General features: G+C 43.2%; 1 protein-coding gene across 5 annotated transcripts in view; it reads left to right on the plus strand.

Moving 5' to 3' along the window:
* Window positions 1–772: 772 nt before the first annotated feature.
* The window catches only part of LOC143273001 (uncharacterized), a 222,495-nt gene continuing 204,527 nt past the window's right edge, over window positions 773–18,740 (plus strand). For 4 of the 5 annotated variants that reach the window (XR_013050785.1, XR_013050784.1, XM_076570712.1 and 1 more), the window contains exon 1: window positions 773–1,591. Coding sequence is in view for 2 of the 5 variants with exons in the window: in XM_076570712.1 (XP_076426827.1) it covers window positions 1,438–1,591 (154 nt within the window). In the remaining 3 variants the exon portion in view is untranslated. Of the gene's footprint in view, window positions 1,592–1,657; window positions 1,852–18,740 lie in introns of those variants that run through there. The other variant, XR_013050786.1, reaches the window with a different exon arrangement.

Consider the following 18,740-nt stretch of genomic DNA (forward strand, 5'->3'; position numbering starts at 1 on the left):
TGTGAACACCATTATCAGAATGAGCGGCTAGAGACGCAAGAGCACCAGATTTTTCCTCCTGTCTTGCCTAATGAAAATCATCACTTCAACAAGCTGCCCAGGCAGTTTGTGTGTCTTGTGGCATGGGCCAAAACCAGTGTATCTTGAAGCCCCCTGACCAGTGAAGTATCAGCTTTCCTGGGATCTCTTGTGTTTTTTTAACCTTGATCCAGGTTCGTGAATGTTTCTCTCAGTTCTGTCACAGGCAGGCAGGCTCAGTGCTGAGAAACCCTTTTCAAGGCTCACTTAAAACTGAAGCTTTGTGTTTAGCTAGGGAGTGGTCAGTGGCTCTAAGCCCATCTCCTTTAAGGTGGTAAAGTGTTTTTTTCTTTTTGTTTTGAGACAAGGTTCAGGTTGGCCTTGAACCCACCGTACATTATAGTTTAGGCTGCTGTCAAAGCCATACCGAGGGATTACAGGCATGTGTCATCACACTAGTTGGTCAACTTTTGATGGTTATTTCCTTTTTATCCCTGCGGGAAATTGCCGGAACGAATCAGGTGAACGACTGTTTTGCATTTTTAACGGCTTGTGCCCATAGTGCCTGGTCTGTCCTTTGCCCCAACACCCTGCTCCCCTCCCTCCCCATTTCTTAAGCTATCCTTCAAGCCAAGCTTTTTCCTCTTGACCCGCCAGACCAACTCAGGCAGCTGAGCATGCCCAGTTCAGCCTCGAGCATGGGCCCCAGTCCCCAGTGCGCAGGTGCCACGTCTCCGGGTTTTGGTGGCCGCCGTCAGGCAGGAGGGGGAGGAAGCAGAGTGTCCTCGGTAGGAGGAAGCCCTCGGGGAGTTCCGGAGCAGCTCCTGAGTAGGGTCTTCACAAAGGGTGTCCCTGGATGCAACACCGCCAGGCCGCCTGAGCAGGACTTGGGACATCCGGGTGTCCCTGGCAGGGTCAGGGAAACCTGGCCAGAGCGGCCCCCAGCATCCCTGGGACCGAAGTCTGTGGGTGGAGTGGGGCGCACGTCTCAGGATCACTTGGGGGAAGACTTTGGAAATCACTTTCTCTCTGGCTCAGTGTAAGCCTGTTGTCGTACTTCCTCTGGCAGATTGTTTCTCGGGCTCAATGAATAAAATGCCTATCTCGCCGTGCCTGCTGCAGTGTATACGCTCTCCGTGTTTGTTCAATGTAACATAGACGAAAGCGCAGTTCCCGCTCCCGGTTGTGGCTGGCCCGCGCCCCCTCCTCCCGGGCAGGGCACCCGCTGGCTCCGTGGCCACCAGCGTGCAGTGTCCCGCTGCGGGCTCAGCTCAGCCCCCGCGGGCGCGCGCCGGGACCCTGCACCAGGAAAGCAGCGGCGACCCCGGGACAGCCACTCGCCCCCGCCCCCCCCGCCCCCCCACGGCCGGCCCGCGCGGCCCCGGTCCACCCCCAGCCCCGCCGGGCGCCGCACTGGGCATGCTCCGTAGCCTGGGCAGGTTGGGGCTGCGAGGCGACGACTTGGGCTCCGGAGGCAGCGTCGCGGCCGGGAGCAGGGGCGGCGGGCCCGGGGCCGCACGAGGCCGGGCTCTGCGGGAGCGGCGGGCGGCGCCCCGGGCAGCGGGCGGCCGAGGTGAGCGCGGCGGGGAGGCGCAGGCCGGTGGGGGGCGGAGGCGGCGGAGGGCGGGGCGGCGCCGGAGGGGCTCGGCGGCCGCGGCGGCGGGGAGGGGGTGGCGGTGTGCGAGCGGCTAAGGAGCCGCGCCGCAAACAAGCTCTCACACGCGCGCACACACTCACACACACACACAGACGCGCGCGCGCGCGCGCACCCAGCGGGGCTCCCGGAGGCGGCGGCGGCCGCATCCCCGCCAGCGACTCGCATCGAAGTGACAGGTAGGAGAAGGCGCTTCGGGTCCCGCCCGGGGATGCTCCGGCCGCTCCCGGCCCGCCGGGCTACTCGGCTTCCCGCGGGTGCGTCCCGGACGCGCGCGCGCGCCCCCGGATGCCCTGGCGGGGACCCGGTGCAGGTGCGGGGTGCGAGGCGCCCTGCGCGGGAGGCAGGGGACCCCGCCGCCACCCGCCTCCCCGGCAATCATCTGCTACTGGGTTTCCTCTGCCTACCCGGACGTTCACCCGCTTCTGCGCTAGAAATAGCTCGGCTCGACGTGTATATGATTATTTTGGTTGGAAATAGTTGGCACCGTGCAACGCATGTAAATGTGTGTGCGTGTGCATCTTCAGCGTCTTCTGGGGACAGCTTACGAATGATAGAGCGTTTCCACTTGACACTGACAGGCTAAGCGCTCCTTTAGGGCAGTGTTTGGGCCTCCTAAAAGCATGTAAATGAAGGTTGCTTTATTTTCAGAAGTTTAAAGTTATTTTTCTTAGTCAGTTGGACCCTGTCTATATTGTACAATATTTCCGAGTTTAGACTTTGTAAACTACTAAATCGAAGTGTGAAAACATGGAATTCTCTAAATGATCAACTTTAGATTCATAAAATCAGCATTTTTGTAGAAAGGAAGGCAAGTGTTCATTATATTTCCACAAATATGCATGCATTTGAGATACGACTTAAAAAAAAAAAACTTCCTATAGTGATTCTTCCTACTGTTCCAAAGCAAAGTGCTTGAGATTTAATTTGGGGCAAAACATTCATAGACAGTCGCCATTTTTAAAAGTGTAAGTGGGATACATGGTGGTCCATAAATTTAAGTTTTCCATTTGTGGAGTTATGTGTTAAATGGTTTGCTTGGCAATAACGTCCTAACACAGGCATTATGCTTTCAAAAACACAGGTGTATAACGTTTTCAGAAAGAATTGAATTTCTCTTTTAAGGAGAAATCAGATCATAAAGTAAAGATGATCAGGAAGAGCAACCAGTGACTTTACCTGGGCATATTCCCATGAGCCCTGAAAGTGAGGGATTGCTCTTCAGGAAAGGATGGTGGTGGTGGTGTGTGTGTGTGTGTGTGTGTGTAAAATTTTAACTTATTTTTTTTCTTTTTAGTGTTTTCAGGGCTGATGGCTTTTAAGAGGTGTGTTTGAACTGAGAACCTAATGTACTGAACCCTTCAAACTTTGATAACCTAAGTTACAGAATCATACCGAGGATCAGAAATTCAGCTCGCCAGGACCATGTGGTGTAATCCCTGACTGTCTGTGTTATGTAATCTAGCATGCTTTTTTTTTTTCCCCACAGAACAGTCTTGCATATTTTTCAACTGGTGTATTGATCTATGATATCATCTTTTAAAACTGTAGACAGTTAATAAATGACTGGTGTCTTGGGGGAACAACTGTAAGGAAAAAAATTACATTTAAAGTGGAATAGCATTTTCTGAGCATTTTTATGTTTATGAAACTTTGCTGACAGAATTAGTATGTCTTCACACGGAGCAGTACGCTGCAAGGTGCTGTGTGTTAGGTCCCTAATTGTGCTTCCCTCCAACTTTCATTACTCAGCCATCAGAACTTGGTTTTGATTTAGCTTTGATGATATCACTACCAAGCTCTGAATTAATCGCTGTGGAAATGCTGTTTTACAAGTAACTGTCAAAACAGAATTTCAAAGACTCCATTTGATCACAGAGAACACATTTACATCTGTTGGAATAATTCTACTTTTATTTTACAAATGCACACCCACACAGAAGGGCTTCGTACTGCAATATTCTTTTGCAAGCTTTATATCTGTGTGCTTTAAAATGTGAATGACGTCCAACTTACATGCCCGGGAATCCAGGCTGGGTGCTTGTTGCCCTATCAGATAGGGAAATACAGGAATTAAAAAACCCTGAGAGGTTTCGGAAGAGATTTTGAAGAGGTGGATTTTAAAGATTTGTACCACCCTTGAAATATTTCATTCTGTCCCCAGCAGAGACCCTTTAGTGCTGGTGCTAATGCGGTTGTTTGTTTCTTTCCAAGAATGTATCCAGCTGCCTTTAGATCAATGGATACTGCTGATCTGGGCAACATGGAACATATTTGCAATCCTAGTAGACATGGTATTTTCTTAGGCTACTGCTAACCTCTTTTAAGATTTGATTTACTGGTAATTGAATGACTCAGTGCTTGCTTTGCATTCATGCCTACCTTCCCTTCATGTGAAACTGGGCTTATGCACAGCTGTGATGTTGATTGTGAACCCACTACAGTGGCACTAAGTTGTGACAGGCTGGGATATAAGCTTCTGGGGACAGTGTCTGGTTGTCACCCCCAGTTTTTCAGATGCAGGTAGCAAACCCAAATGACAGAATTAATGAATAATTTGGGTGGGCTTTCATAACGTTCATAATTAGTTGCCACACTAGTTTTTTTTTTTTTTTAATTTTAAAATCTTACGTTGCAAATAAATTACATATTTTTGGGCCAGAGCAGTTAGGTAGTAGTGCTATGCGAAGGAATAATTTTTATAATTTTCATACTTTCAACAAATGCCCTAATACTGAACTCAAATATTTTGGGGGAAAATATAAATATTACTTGAAAAAATGAAAATTATGAGGCAGATTAGGACTTAGTTAATGTCATTTGTGACCATTTCCAGAGTAAGAACAAAAGAGCATGTTTATTAGCAGGGATGACCCAGGCCTTGAAAAAAAACCGCTATCACCCCCAGTTCCGTAAAAGCAAGAAGCTCTGCATTTGATACTTAGAATGAGGTCAAGGACCCAGGAGGATGTTTAATGGCTACTATTGGTAGTTCCTGTCCAGACTGCAGTTGGGAAATAGTTACTTTTCGCTTCCTAAGCGAATGTGTCTCTGGAAAAAGAGAAATAGGGACATCATCCAGCACTGACAGGCACCTGGTTTTGCAGCTCACAAATGTTAACCTTGTTTGCAAGGATACTGCTTAAGCTCTCAGTGCTGTCCATGTCTCCTTCCTTTTCCCCTGTCACACTCAGGGCATAGACTAGCTTTGCTTCTCTTCCTTTGTATTTGTTTTTCTGTTTAATAGTTTTTCCTTTGATAAAGCCTCTCCCTGAAAGTACAGCTGCTTCCTCAACCTGTAATACGGTTTTCTAGTTCTGCCTTTGAGTGTTCATGCTTCTGGTTCTTGACCTCCACCAGATCTAAGAATGGGCGTATTCCACCTGCAGTGTAAGGAGACTTGAGTACATCAGTGAGTGGATGAGTGAGAATCTTGTATTGTCCTTGTATTTAAGCCTGCTTTCAAAAAGTTATCCCTGAGCGATCTTTATTTGCAAAAACCCATTTCACAGGATCTCGAACCTCACTTTCTAAAAGCCCTGCCTGGGTTTCCCTCCCCTTGGATGCTGTTGCTCTGTGGAAGGTGTAACCATAGTTCCTAGAGGATGGCAGTAATAATGTCCACCCTTTCAGATCTTAGCCGGGAGATCATTTTTTTGTGGGGGAGTGGAGAATGAATAGCTAGTTTTTTTTTTTTTTTTTTTTTTAGATTTCTCAGTTTGAATGGTGCCCCCCCACCCCCTTTTTGCTTTCCGTTATGGAAACAAACAAAATGGGTGGGATAGGACATAGGTCAGAAGAGGGGTCTTCTCTGAAGACCTCTCACACCTACTACTTACAAAACCTGCAATGAGACTATTATACATCATGTGACCACAGAGTGTTATCCTCTCTCCTTGACTGGTAGTCTCCCTCACAGCTCTTCTCACATGAGCCCTTGGGGAATTCCACCTCTAGCCTCTGAGAGGGACAGGCAAATCGTTACTTCCGTGTACACCACCCTTGCAAAGCATTCTTTTCCTCCTAAACAATTAAAGGATGTTATTTAGCTCCTCAGCTCAGCTGAACTGAAGTAGCCATTTCCTCAGAGGCAGGAAAAACAGAGTAACTCCAGTTTACCTTAAGTGAATACCCCTGGCAGGTTTTTAATTTTTACTTATTTCCAAGTGACAGTTACAGCCCTCACTGGAGCCATTCATTGTTGACCTTTGGCATTTCATGGGTTGAAAAAAAGTGCATTTCATGTGAACTTCTTTTATTTTATTTGTTTGTTATTTTTAGATTCATTTATTTTTATTTTATGTGTATGGGTGTTTTGCCCACATGTCTTAGTACCATGTGTGTGCAGTGTCCTAGGAGGCCAGAAGAGGGCATTGAATCCTCTGGAACTGGAGTTACAGAGGGTTGTGTTAGCTGGCCATCATGTAGGTGCTGGGAACCTAACCCTGGTCCTCTGGAAGAACAGCAAGTGCTCTTAGCCGAGGAGCTACCTCTCTAGCCCAATGTGAGTTCATTTTAAAACATATTGTTTTGATAAGAGTGATTTGTGTCTGTGATACTGGAGTATTTAATTTTTACATTTGAAATATGTTTAGAAGAGTCTAGGATTCACCAGGCTGCACAGATGGTGCATAACCCCCACAGTGTGAAGAACATTTTTGGCCTAAGCCATGACCCCTCTCCGAGTTGGAGGATGGGTAGGTGAGGAATTGTGTTCTGAGTTGGCCTTCAGCAGGAAGTGGCACATGTGAGATCTTACAGTGCTGGAATCGGTCACACCTCAGCTTCAATCCTGACAATGCCTTGAGTTAGCCATGTGCCCTGAGTATCCACTCAGCCTTGGTTGACTCTGACCTTAAAGAATGCCCGCCCACCCCCAACCCCAGGCTAAGGGTGGTGTTGCATGATGATTGGTGCTGGGGATGGCATTCCTGTTGCTGTGACAACCACTCTGCCCCTTCTCCCACCAATGCTACTAAGATCATTGCCCACGGTTCTTACTTTTCCTCCATCAGGGGCAGATGACAATCAGTTTGTTCATTTAAGCCTGCCCAGAGGAAGCTTATTTAAAACTGGTAAGGGGTGCTTGCACCTCCATCCTGCCATCAGGGAAAGTTCCAGTGACCCCACAGGCCACCTCCTGGTGCCAGGTCTTCCTCTGGACTCACCTCACCCTGGGACTGCATTGGGATAGAGAAGTACAACATTACTCAGCTCTAATAGCCTTAAGATTCTGTGACTGTAGTAGGGTTTTGAACTATAATGCAGGAGCCAGATGCTATCCCCAGGGCCTCTGTCCCTCAGCAAGGCTTTAAAATAGATCATATTAAGCCATTTAGCCTTGCAAGGACAGAAACATTCATGAGAAGAATTTGGGGACCGCCGATGTTTAGGGGCACATCGTGGCTCCTCGTTTCCCACGGGCGTTAGTGGGAACATTCAGCTTCTCTGCTCAGAGTAGTAAGAACAAGCGGAAAGGTGAAAAAACAAAACAAAACAAAACAGAAAGCCGAAAACAGATACTTGTTGAGAACTTGAAATGTGCCGCTCCATTTACTCTCCCCAGACGCTTTTTTGGGACTACGGAGTAATAATAGTCTCTTAGGTTTACATTTGGGGAGAACTTATATTTTCGAGGTTAATCATGTGATGGGGCTTAGAGTTGAGATCGAAATCCAGGGAGATTGACACCTAAACCCTTTTTGTTTTGTTTTTTGAGTCTAACTGTGTAGCACGTGGTGCTCTGAAACTACAAATCCTCCTGCTTTAGGCTCTCAAAGGCTGGGATTATAGGCAAGCAGCGTGTTAGCTCCAACTTTTAAACCACGGTTCTGTGTTAACTGTAGTTGGTATAATGCCTGCTGTAGAAAGCAGGTTTTAAAAATTTTTATTTATTATTATTATTATTATTATTATTTTACCATAAAACATAGTGTGGCAGTTGTTTTAAGTGACTGGGCTGAGATGTAACAGACATGCTTCTGGCAACTGCGGTGAAGATGGAGTCAGAACAGCAAGTTGAGGATAAAGCCCTTGTTTCCACATCTTGTTCTGGGGACTTTTTCTGCAGCTGCAGAGGCTGGAAGTCTGAGGGAGAGGGGGTGTTGCTAAAAAACGGAAGATCAGCACTCAGAAGAGGGCCAGTTTTCACCTGACAGTTCGGTGGTTTCCGTGAGGCTCTTGTAGCCTCTGGTTTAGGCGCCAGGTAAACAAGATACACAGGAGGTGCTAAACAGGTGTCAGGGACCTAAGGTGTGTTTCCCTTTCCAGGAGCAGCTGTCGGAAGGCCAGCCACTGCATGCCCATTTTCAAAAGGAGCATAGACTACAGAGTATTGGGAATGTGAAATCTTCCCATTTGAAAGTGCTTGGATGGGGTCGGGGAGATAGGTAAAAACATTGGCTGCCCTTCCAGAGGACCCAGGTTTGATTCCCAGCCCCCACATGGTGTCTTACAGCCATCTGTAATTCCAGTCTCAGGTGATCTGATTGCTCACTCTAGCTTTTGTGGGGACCAGGCATGTACATTGTGCACAGACATTCATGCAGACAAAATACTCACACACATAACACAGATAAGTAAATAAACTAAAAAGTGCTTGGAAATTGGGCTGCGGACATTGCTCAGTTAGTAAAATGTTTGCCACATAAATATGAAGTCCTGAGTTTGATCCCAAGAATCATGTAACGAAGCTTCTTGTTTGTTATCACAGGGAATCCCAGAGCCGGGGAGGTGGAGACAGGCAGAAGCTGGGGCTTGCTGAACAGCCAGCCCAGCCCAATCCATGATCCCCATGCCAATGAGAGACCCTGTCTCAGAAAACAAAACCCAAGGTTGTTGCAAATGAGGAGTGACCGTTGACACCCGACCTCCACTTGTTCACACACTACCTAAGTTGGTGCCAAACCGGACATATTTGTGGCAGGAATTCAGCCTGAGAGCTCCCATGTTGACCCTTTCGTCAAGTGTAAGTTCTCAGATACACTGTGTCCTAGAAAATGCCATTGGTTTTATTTGCTTTTTAAAACCTTTTCTAAGAGGGGGAGGGTTTACGTTTGTTGTATAGTCCTTTTGTGTGTGTGTGAGCATAGAGTTCAGATTCTGAATTTCTGGCTTTCACTCTCTCCCCGTTTTCTAAGGTATTGGCAAGTATGCAGAGTTGAGAGATATAGGACATAGTTTTCTAACTCATTTCTTGACAGTGCTTTGAAATGTGGTCAGTTTAGCATAGGGAAATGAGTGATTTCCCTTTTTATGGGGTCATAGAGGTTCCCTTGCCTCTGTCACTGGTTTGAATTCTGTCAATCATAGGATGTCCCTTCCTGTATCGACAGTTGCTATATTTATCCTGAGCATAGAGAATTTAGATCTGTTTCTGCAGGTGAGTGTTTCAAGGTGCACCTGCCCTAATTTTTCCTTCCCACTCTTCAATGGGAGAGCATATTGGGTCAAATAAACGTGTAATCTCTTGAGATGGGGTTCTACTGATGTTCTGTTATTGAATAGGTCACCAAAGCCCTCTCTGGAGTTGAAGATTTTGTTTTTACTGGTTTCTAAAATGATGTACGTGATGTACTAATATGTTCCAGTTGAAATGACAATGCAGAAATACAGAAGCAATATGTAAAGCACTCTTCCCCACCTACACCCTCCCCAGATATAGCCATTGGCAACAGCCTCAAGTGTCTCTCTCCCCTCCCTCAGTCCATTCATTTACATACTCAAATACATATACGTGGTTTTCTTGTTATATAAAGTGGATCATACTGTACATGCAGATGCTTTTCCTTATTATATAAACTGGATCCTATCACATCTTTCTGTGACTTGTTTTGTCTTCATAACTGTATATCATGGTAATCTTGTCTGTATACTGGTTATCTCATCTTTGTAACACTCACACAGTCTGGTATGACGTACAGTCTTGGAGTACTTAAACACCAGGCTTTAACCATTTTCTCACAACTGTCTGGTGAAAGAAGATGCCTTCTCATTGGTCTTCACGAATATGTGTGAAAAGTCCTTATTACTAAATTCCAAGAAATAGAATTATTTGGTCAGAAAGGCATATGCACTTTTAAAATTTGGAGAAAACACTGTCAAATTGCCTTTTAAAAAGGTCCCCAATGGAATTTCTGTCTCACAGAACCTCAGGTTATGCATATGAATGGATCTTCTAACCGAAACATAGCTCACATTGCTACAGAGCTTTACTAATTCAATTACAGTTCAGTTTTATGCTGTATACCCGGAAATGACTTTAGAAATAGATCGTGTACTTAAACTACAGTACTTAATAAAAAAGTATTCTCTAGTTAAGGGGCTAATTTGACAGTCCTTTAATAAAGAGATATTTTGTAGAATCAGAGTTAAAAGTCTGTTTTCTGATCATCTTGGTTAGCTTTGAGACTTCCCGGCAGGGACATTCCATAAGCATCATGAATTTGTGTTCAGAGAAGTTAGGGACTACAGGGCAGATGCATAATACAGATTGATACTGACCTTGGACAATTAAGCTAATTTGGGGGCTAAAAATGCCTGTCTGGGCTTATTGGTAAATTTAGATTGGCTAATGTAGTCTGCTTTCCATGCTATGGGTTCTGAGTCCCTGTGTTCAAATAATTGCAGGTCAAAACTGTTAGGGGGGAAAAGTATCTATGCTGGACATATACATACTTATTTCAGACAGGCCCTCTGAGACTGAGCTCCATCTCCAGCCTTAGATATATATTTTTTTATGGTTATTCCCTAAACAACACGGTATTATAACTATTTATACTATACGAGGTATCATAACTAATGAGATGGTTTAATGTATCAAGGAGAATATGTAAACAAATGCCACGCTGTTTTATATAAGAGACTTGAGTGTCTATGGAATCCTGGAAATACAAACTTCTGTGGATACTAAACAACAGCTGTATAGAGTTATCAAAGAATCCCCTGTAAGCTAGGATTGGTGGTACTTGTCTGTAAGCTTAATACCCAGGAGGCTGAGGCAGGAGGATCTTGAGTTTGAAGCCAGCCTGGGTTACATAAGCATGACTCAGCCTCAATATACCAACTCCCCAAACCCAACCCAACCCAAACCAACAAAAATGTAAACAAGCCTGCAACAAAACCAAGAAAAACAGGCATCCCTAATACCTTCTCCTAAGAGATTTGGAGGGATAGATAGCAATGCTCTCTCAATGAGTTTCTTTAGTGGGTATCTGAAGTTAATTTTCATTTGTTTGAGGAATAAATTGTATACAAAGGGCTGTGTACCTTAGAAACTACATTGTATATTCATTTCAAGACTTATTGAGAAAAACATAGTAAATCTAGGTCACTGATATTAGACTCTTTCAGAAGTGACAGTTTTGATAATTGCAATTATTGACAATAATATACATCCACTTAGTAGTTGCTGTTCAGAATTTGATAGCATGCCGGCAGGAGCTAGGATTGCCATAAAGCTTCTTGGTGTCAGGGTCAAGATATCCTAATGGGAGTTTGTGGCAGGAAGATGGAATCTTCACTGTTTTCCAGAGATGGGTCTGAATCCTTCATCTGTTTCTCCAAATACCCATTTCCAAACAAGCTTCTGGTTAGCTTGGCAGTGGCATTCAGATCCTGATTGTATGCCTTCTGCGTGTTTATTTTTACAGCACACTGTGAATTGTAGAAATATGGCAACATTCATTTGGGTTTCCTTGGCATTGAAACCTTACGTCTGTGCTAGGTTTGCTCCTGGAAACCTTATAGTATTTCACAGTTTACAGACAATTTCCTTTGACAATGTCTGTGAAAACTCACTCTTCAAACCTGTGTCTCGGGACCCAGCTAGATGGTATGTATAAACCAAGTCCTTTGGGGGACGGCTCTAAAAAGGGACCTTTTGGAGAATGTGGGCTGGTGTAGGAACACAGTGAGGGGGTGTGCTAAAGGGTGGCCTAGCAAGGACGACTGGGTACTTCTGATTGTTTTGGGGGAAGGAGCAAGGACTGTTCATCAGGAGCTGTAGCCTTTGTAGGGGGGCACAGTAGCCCTGCCATAGTGCAGCAGGGAAAGCAGGGGTGTGAGTATACCTACCTCTGTCACCGAGATGGACGAACTCAGACAAAAGTCACAGGGCAATGGGGGGCAGGATGGGAAGAGTCACCATACGGTCTGGAGAGGCGAAGGCAGAGCTCAGCTACTCCCTGTGCTAGAGCAGGAAGCACATGGGGTAGGTGTCAGGTTAGGGCAGAAAACCTGTAGTCTGTTTTCTGAAAAAGTAAAACTTTAGCGGTAACAATTAAATTGCAAGTTGAGATTCTTCAATAGTATCATATGGCTGCTATCAGTAGGACTTGTGGTCATCCTTGGAATAGCATTTGTTTACAGTTTTTAAGTGTCATTTGGAATAGTTTCTTAGGTAAAGCCATAGAATGGTAGCCTTCATCTGTTTATCTGGTAGGCTAGAGTTAGAGGTAAAAGGGATTCATAATATCTGTCACCATCAAGTTAGATACCTGGGATGTCATTTCTTTGCTTTTAATATTTTACTAAGAGATTTTTTATCTAAAATGTCAGGTACAGGGGAAGAAACTATGAGGGAAGTCAGTTTAACAAAATCATTGGCCTCACAAGGTAGACATGAACAAGCTCTGTTTTCTCATGTGTTCAGCACAGCAATAAGACACCAGACATCAGCTTCATCTGCTTTCTTGCGTTTCCGATCCTGTTGTTTGAAAAGGTGATGCCTGCTCCCTCTTGGGTTTGTGCATTTGCTCTTTGTGAACAAGCAATGCAACTTGATTAGAATCCTAAAATCGGGCAGCTGGAAGGAATTCCTCTTTCCTTCTATTCCAGGTTTATAGTTTCAGGATCCAAGGCAGGAGCTGCTGTGTGGTCCCAGAGGAGGTGACTGAGGTGCGACATCCTCACTTCAGAGGAAACAAATTTTGTAGTTCCTGCTGTAGATTTTGAAGTCCCTGCTTCCAAGGGCTTACTTGCCCCTCGGACACAGAATTTTCTTCATGTGTTGGGGCAGAGCTTCACGAGTAACCTTTGCCATGCAGTAGCACTTAACCTGGTGTTTTCTGGAGGCTTCTATATTGCTCTACAGAGTGAGCATCAGCTCTCTCTCAAACTCTTTCTGTAGGAGATGGTTCTTTTACTTTTACCATTCTGTCAATTTACTGTTTACTGAAAACGCCCGTGGCTGTACATTTTTGTCTGAGCTTCAAAAGCATCCTTTGTCTGCTAGAGATCTTGACCTTGCCTGTAGATCAAAATGCCCCAAACAGAAACTCTCAAATTCCCTCCAAATGTGTGTTTTATCTCAGTTTCTAAATCTTTGTATACTATGTTGCTCATCTAGAGAGTCTGCCCCCATTAATAGGTCTGTCTACTTTTCTCCTTTCTTCTGATAGCGTTGCCCAAGTTTATGACTATCGTGGTTTTCTTGCTAAGACAAAATGCATGAGAAGAAACAGTTTCAAGAAGGGAAGGTTTATTTTGGCTCCCAGTTTGGAAAGGTTCAGTCCCCTCTGGGCAGGAAGGCGGGTTAGCAGGGAGGGCAGGTACAGGGCTGCAGGAGTGTGAGGCTGCTAATGCACATTGATGGCGATCAGGAAACCAAGAAGGCCTTTGATTAGAACCTGGACTTGAATGCATGAGACCTCTTCCTCAGTGATCAACTTCCTCTAGCTAGGTTCCACCTCCTAAAGGTTCTGCAGCCTCCAAAAATAGCAGCACCAACTGGGGACAAGGGTTCAAATACGTGCACGCATGGCAGACATTTCAAATTCAAACCATAACCATAACCATATCCTTATTATTTCAAGCCCTAATTGTTTTAGCTGTATAATCTGCCCTCTGTCCCTCATCCATTAGTCATGCCTTTTATTGGCTCCAAAATGAGCACCAGCTATTCTTAACAATGATGCTGTCTTTTTTTTTTTTTTTCTCACTTAGGGGTTTACAGTTTGTAGGAAGAGAGACACACAAATAGCCACTTCATAGCTTTATATCATATCTTTGCCTTTGACTTTGTTCTTTACATCACTTAAAGAAATCTGCACAGAACAAGTCTTATAGTATTATTTTATTTTATTTTTTTATTTTTTTTTTATTTTTCAAGACAGGGTTTCTCTGTGTACCACTGGCTGTCTGGAACTTGCCCTGTAGACCAGGCTGGCTTCGAACCCACAGAGATCTACCTGCCTCTGCCTCCCAAGCGCTGGAATCAAAGGCGTGCATCACCTTTTGTAGCATTATCTATAAAACCCTTCCACAACTTCCTAGTGCTTTTAGAATTAATTTCTGTTTCCTTTATTTTATAAATGCAAGTCATCCATGGTCTGAACTCTGCAGTGAAATTCTAACTCCTTTATTTGTATAACCTATATTAAACTTTATTAAATTCTAAGAATCTAAATGCTGTAGGTGCTGCGTATTTGCTGACTTTGAACTACAAGCCCTCCCCCTGGCTGAATCTGTCCAGATCTTCATAGACTCTGGATGGGGGCCATTTTCCCTCAACACCAGCTTTGATTTCAACCTCTCCAGGTGGGTGCTGCACCTCTGTCTCCATGCCAACTGTGAGCGTTTTAGCTACAGCACGACTCTTATGCATTGAAAAAAACAAAAGTAGTGCATATTAGGGACTAAATAAGCGTTGCTTAAATGAGTGAGTATTAAATCATTGCAAATTCTGCCCATGAAGTAAATTAGGAAAGCAGTGAACGAGCAGGCCAAAGGAGTGCCACAGTTAATAACATGAAGCCATCTATTCACTTATTATAGAGGAATCACTGGTTGCTGACAGATGGCAGAATAACCATTTTGGAAAGGTGATCAGTAATCTGAAAACTCTGTGTTCATTATTTCTCTAACAGAAAGTCTAATGTTATAATAGCAAACCACGCCCAGAGACGTTTCCCGGGAGACAGTTGATGATCTACTCCTGGAGGACACACGCTTGTGTTGTCTTTTCTGTATTATAAGTTCAGTTTTAATGTATTATGCTTGTTATGTGTAGTGCATTTCCTTATAGCGCCAAGTTAGAGAAATTTCCCCTTTTCAACCTTGCAGGGACTTCAGGGGAAGGTGATTTATTTAAAGAGATTATTTTATTTAGTCAGGCCCAGGGTGATGTAAAATGCTTTGTACTTACTTTTTGCATTGTATTTTATTTTCAAAACGACCTGTGAACATATCACTGCCAAATGGAAATACACTTAATTGAAGGGAAATATTCCACTGAATGCTGTTTTTGAAAGTGTCTTTTGTACTCCAAAGTCGGGGACCATGTTGTTTACAGTGGTTTGAATTACTCTGAATAGCTTTTGAAATGTAACTCCGCCCTCCCCACGTGTGGGGTGGTTATGTTTAAGAGATCTCTTTCTCTCTCTCTTATTCTTCCTTCTTTCATTCTTCCTTTTTCCAATTCACATCTTTTTGACTTAGCAAATCTCTTAGCTTTGTGTAGAAAAAATGCTGCTGAGAATGTTAATTATTAAATAGAACATTATTCAAGTTTCGGTAGTGACAATATTTAGGAGGATTTTAGTTTAGTTATTGCAGCTGTTTAGAAAATACTTTGAACAGCAGTTGGAAATGCACAGAATATTTCCTTTTATTTAGAGTCTTTTGGATCCGTGAGGCCCTTGCAGAATCAAGAGCCTGGCCTCATTCTGTCCATTTTCTGTTCCCTTTGAAGGAATCAGAGTAACTGCTAAAGCTCCTCTCCATCTGTCATAAGTAGCGAGCAGGGGATTTCTCCATCCTCCCAGGGAAAAGGAAGAATTTGAAGCACACAGATGACTTGGGTGTTAATGCCCATCCTGATGGTAACTCAGTATAACTGCTCTTTTCTGAACTTTTCAGTTACAGGCCAGCTCTTGATTTCTAAGTTTGGATTCTATAAACAGGGCAAGCTCACAGAATTCTCAGAATGATTGAAAAGTGGGAGTCTGCCCCTTAACTGATAGCAGCAGATGTCTGTCGAACCTTCTGGAAATGTTCCTCTTTGTACCAAACCAAGGTGCTCCCAGCTTTGTGGGAGAAGTGGTGACATCACTTATTTGGGAGGTATACTTCCAATCTCAACAAAATATTTGCCCTATAATATTTGAAGAGAAACTCACCCATTTCCCTGTGGAAGTGAGAGCAGCCTTTATACCACACAAGTGATGAAATACCAGGAACACAGTGTTTAGGAATCACTGCTTTCTATATTCCCCTACCTTCCCACAACTCTGAGACCCTCAAGGTGGAAGACACACACACACACACACACACACACACACACACACACACACACACACACACGCACACAGGCACACAGACACAGACAGATAGACACATACCCACGGACATACACAGATAGAATCACACATCCATGTGCATACAGATACACAGGCAAACTGACATACACACATACATACATACACACACACAGGCACATAAACACAGAGAAATGCACACAGAGATAGACATACACCCCCCATACACACAGAGACACACATAGGTAGGCAGGTAGACAGGAATACAAGACAGACAGACAGACAGACAGACAGACAGACACACACACACACACACACACACACACACACACACACACACACTCTAGCATTCAAGTATGAATTGAGATAGACAAGAAATCACACTAGAGAAATGGAGTGTTCTATGGTATTTTAGAGTCGTTACTTTGCAAAATCATAATATTTGAGAGTTATAATTGAGAGTTGTAATATTGCAGTATTTTTTAATGCTATGTCCCAGGTTACTTTGAGACCCAGCTCAGAACCCAGTGTGCTTTAGGTTTGTTCTGTGTGCCCTGGGCTTTAGGAATGCAACCTCATTCTCTCTGCAATCCGGCAGGGTAGGCATAATCATCATTTGATACTGAGAACACTGAGTGATTAAAACATTTATTCAAGGTCTTGTGATTGATCTACAGCACAGATAGGCTTCAAAATAAGGTTGACCTGAGTGCACACTGCTGTATCTGTGCCTGCATGAATACAGAGGAAAGGTCACATGAGGACACAAATGAGAAGGTAGCAGTCTTAGCCAAGGAGACAGGCGTCAGGAGAAAACAAGACAGCTTGGACCTTGATCCTGGACTTCAAGCCACCAGAACTGTGAGAATATACAATTTCTGCTTTTTAACTATGTTGTCTGTGGCATTTTGTTACAGCATACATAGCAGCATCATATAATAGGGTCTTATTGAGATAGTAACCCAAATATATAATATATATTTACACACACACACACACACACACACACTCACACACACCGCACATATTACAGAGCACACAGTAACAGAAATGACTTGCTGGTTATACTGGTTCATTTTTAACACATAGGTGCTGTCTCCTGAGAGCCTGTGATTTTGTACAGTTCAATACTTACTCATTTACTGTTTACTTGTATTCAGTGTCTTAACCCCCTGTTGGCATGTGCATGTGCACACACAGACACACACATACACGCACACATGAGCACACACACACACACACACACACACACACACACACACACACACACACACACACAGCTCCTTCAGGCTGAGGTTGACTGTTTCTGTTTCCTCATTGACCTTGCACAATATTTGACACAAAGCAAGCAGTTTATATTTGCTTGTTGAGTAAGGTATGTAAAGGAAAGTGCTTGGTGATTTAGAACAGAATGATGAAATTAGCCTAATAAATAGAAACATGCATTTTTTTTATCTTGGAATATTAATTTTGGCCTTTGAGCATGAGCTCCTTGCTTCAGAAAGCTTGCCTTACAGTGCTTTTTGTTGCTTTACTAAGGTTTGGTGGATGGGGCTTAGGTAAGTCCTTGTCTTCGTTACATGTTTTTACTGTGTGGGTTTCACATATTTCTTTGAGAAATCCCAGAACTGAAAGATGCCATATTAAATGGTCTTAAATCTTTTTCCATAATTACTAATTCAAACTATTGTCTTGCTTATAATTTTATAATTCCAATACTTGTGGAATTTCTCTGCTGTTAGCTTAAGTTCTAGGATAGTTTTATAAAAGTTTTTTCTCTTTGCATTTTAATGATAGTCTAGGGAATATCTTAAATTCTTTTTAGTAGCTGAAGGTTTCCTTTTGTCAGATTTTTCTGTTTGGAAAATAAATGATCATAAGACTTTCACTAGGTACAGTACACCCGTTTTTGTGATTTGATATTCATTGGGGGAACACATTCATCAGAATAGAGTTGTTATGAGTGTGGTACTTTATTTAATTACATCTATACAAATTACTGATACAGAAATAAAATATTTATGGAGTTGAGGTTATAAAATAGGGAACATACCTGCTAAGTGATTTATATTCAATATAGTCTTAAAAATAATAATGATTGACTATAAAGGTATCATAAAAACAAAGCATTATATTATTATGCTTTAAATTACAAAGGAATACACCGATATTTTATGAAACATTACTATCTGAGTAAGCTTTGAAATATTGTACTGCTAAGTGATAGAGAATTTGATTGTGTAGAGATGATGTACTTTATTTAAAGCACTCTACCCGGAGCCCGATTTAGCTACATCACAGAATGAGGTTAGATAGGACATATAGTTTCTTTCAGCATATGTATAACATTTCGGTGATTCACTTAAATAGCTCTTGTCATTGGAATTCATTTGAATAAGGCATGAGATGTGTGGCTTAAGACTTCAGTTACAGTGAAGCTCCAATTTTAAGTCAGAATCGTATAGTAGCTAGCACACAGTAGGTTCTTATACATGCCCTAAAATTAATATATAAGATGAGGAGAGAGGCCACATGCTGTTCTTCTACATCTTATCTTAGTTCATTTTTTTATATCTTATTTTGAATTTTTATGTATTCTGCTGTTTCTATAATTGGTATCTAAGCAATGCATTTTTTAACATTAATTATCAAGTTTTGTCTGAGTCTTAAATTTCATGTGGTTATGTGAAGCAGCATAAATGGGCATCGTCCACCTTGCTGACACCTCCTTTCCTCAGTGGGAAGTATGGTGACCTTGACTGTGACTTTGATATTTAGGATGGCTGATGATCTAAAAAGATAAATCCCACTGG

Source organism: Peromyscus maniculatus, chromosome 4 (assembly GCF_049852395.1).
Source record: "Peromyscus maniculatus bairdii isolate BWxNUB_F1_BW_parent chromosome 4, HU_Pman_BW_mat_3.1, whole genome shotgun sequence".
Lineage (NCBI taxonomy): Eukaryota > Metazoa > Chordata > Mammalia > Rodentia > Cricetidae > Peromyscus > Peromyscus maniculatus.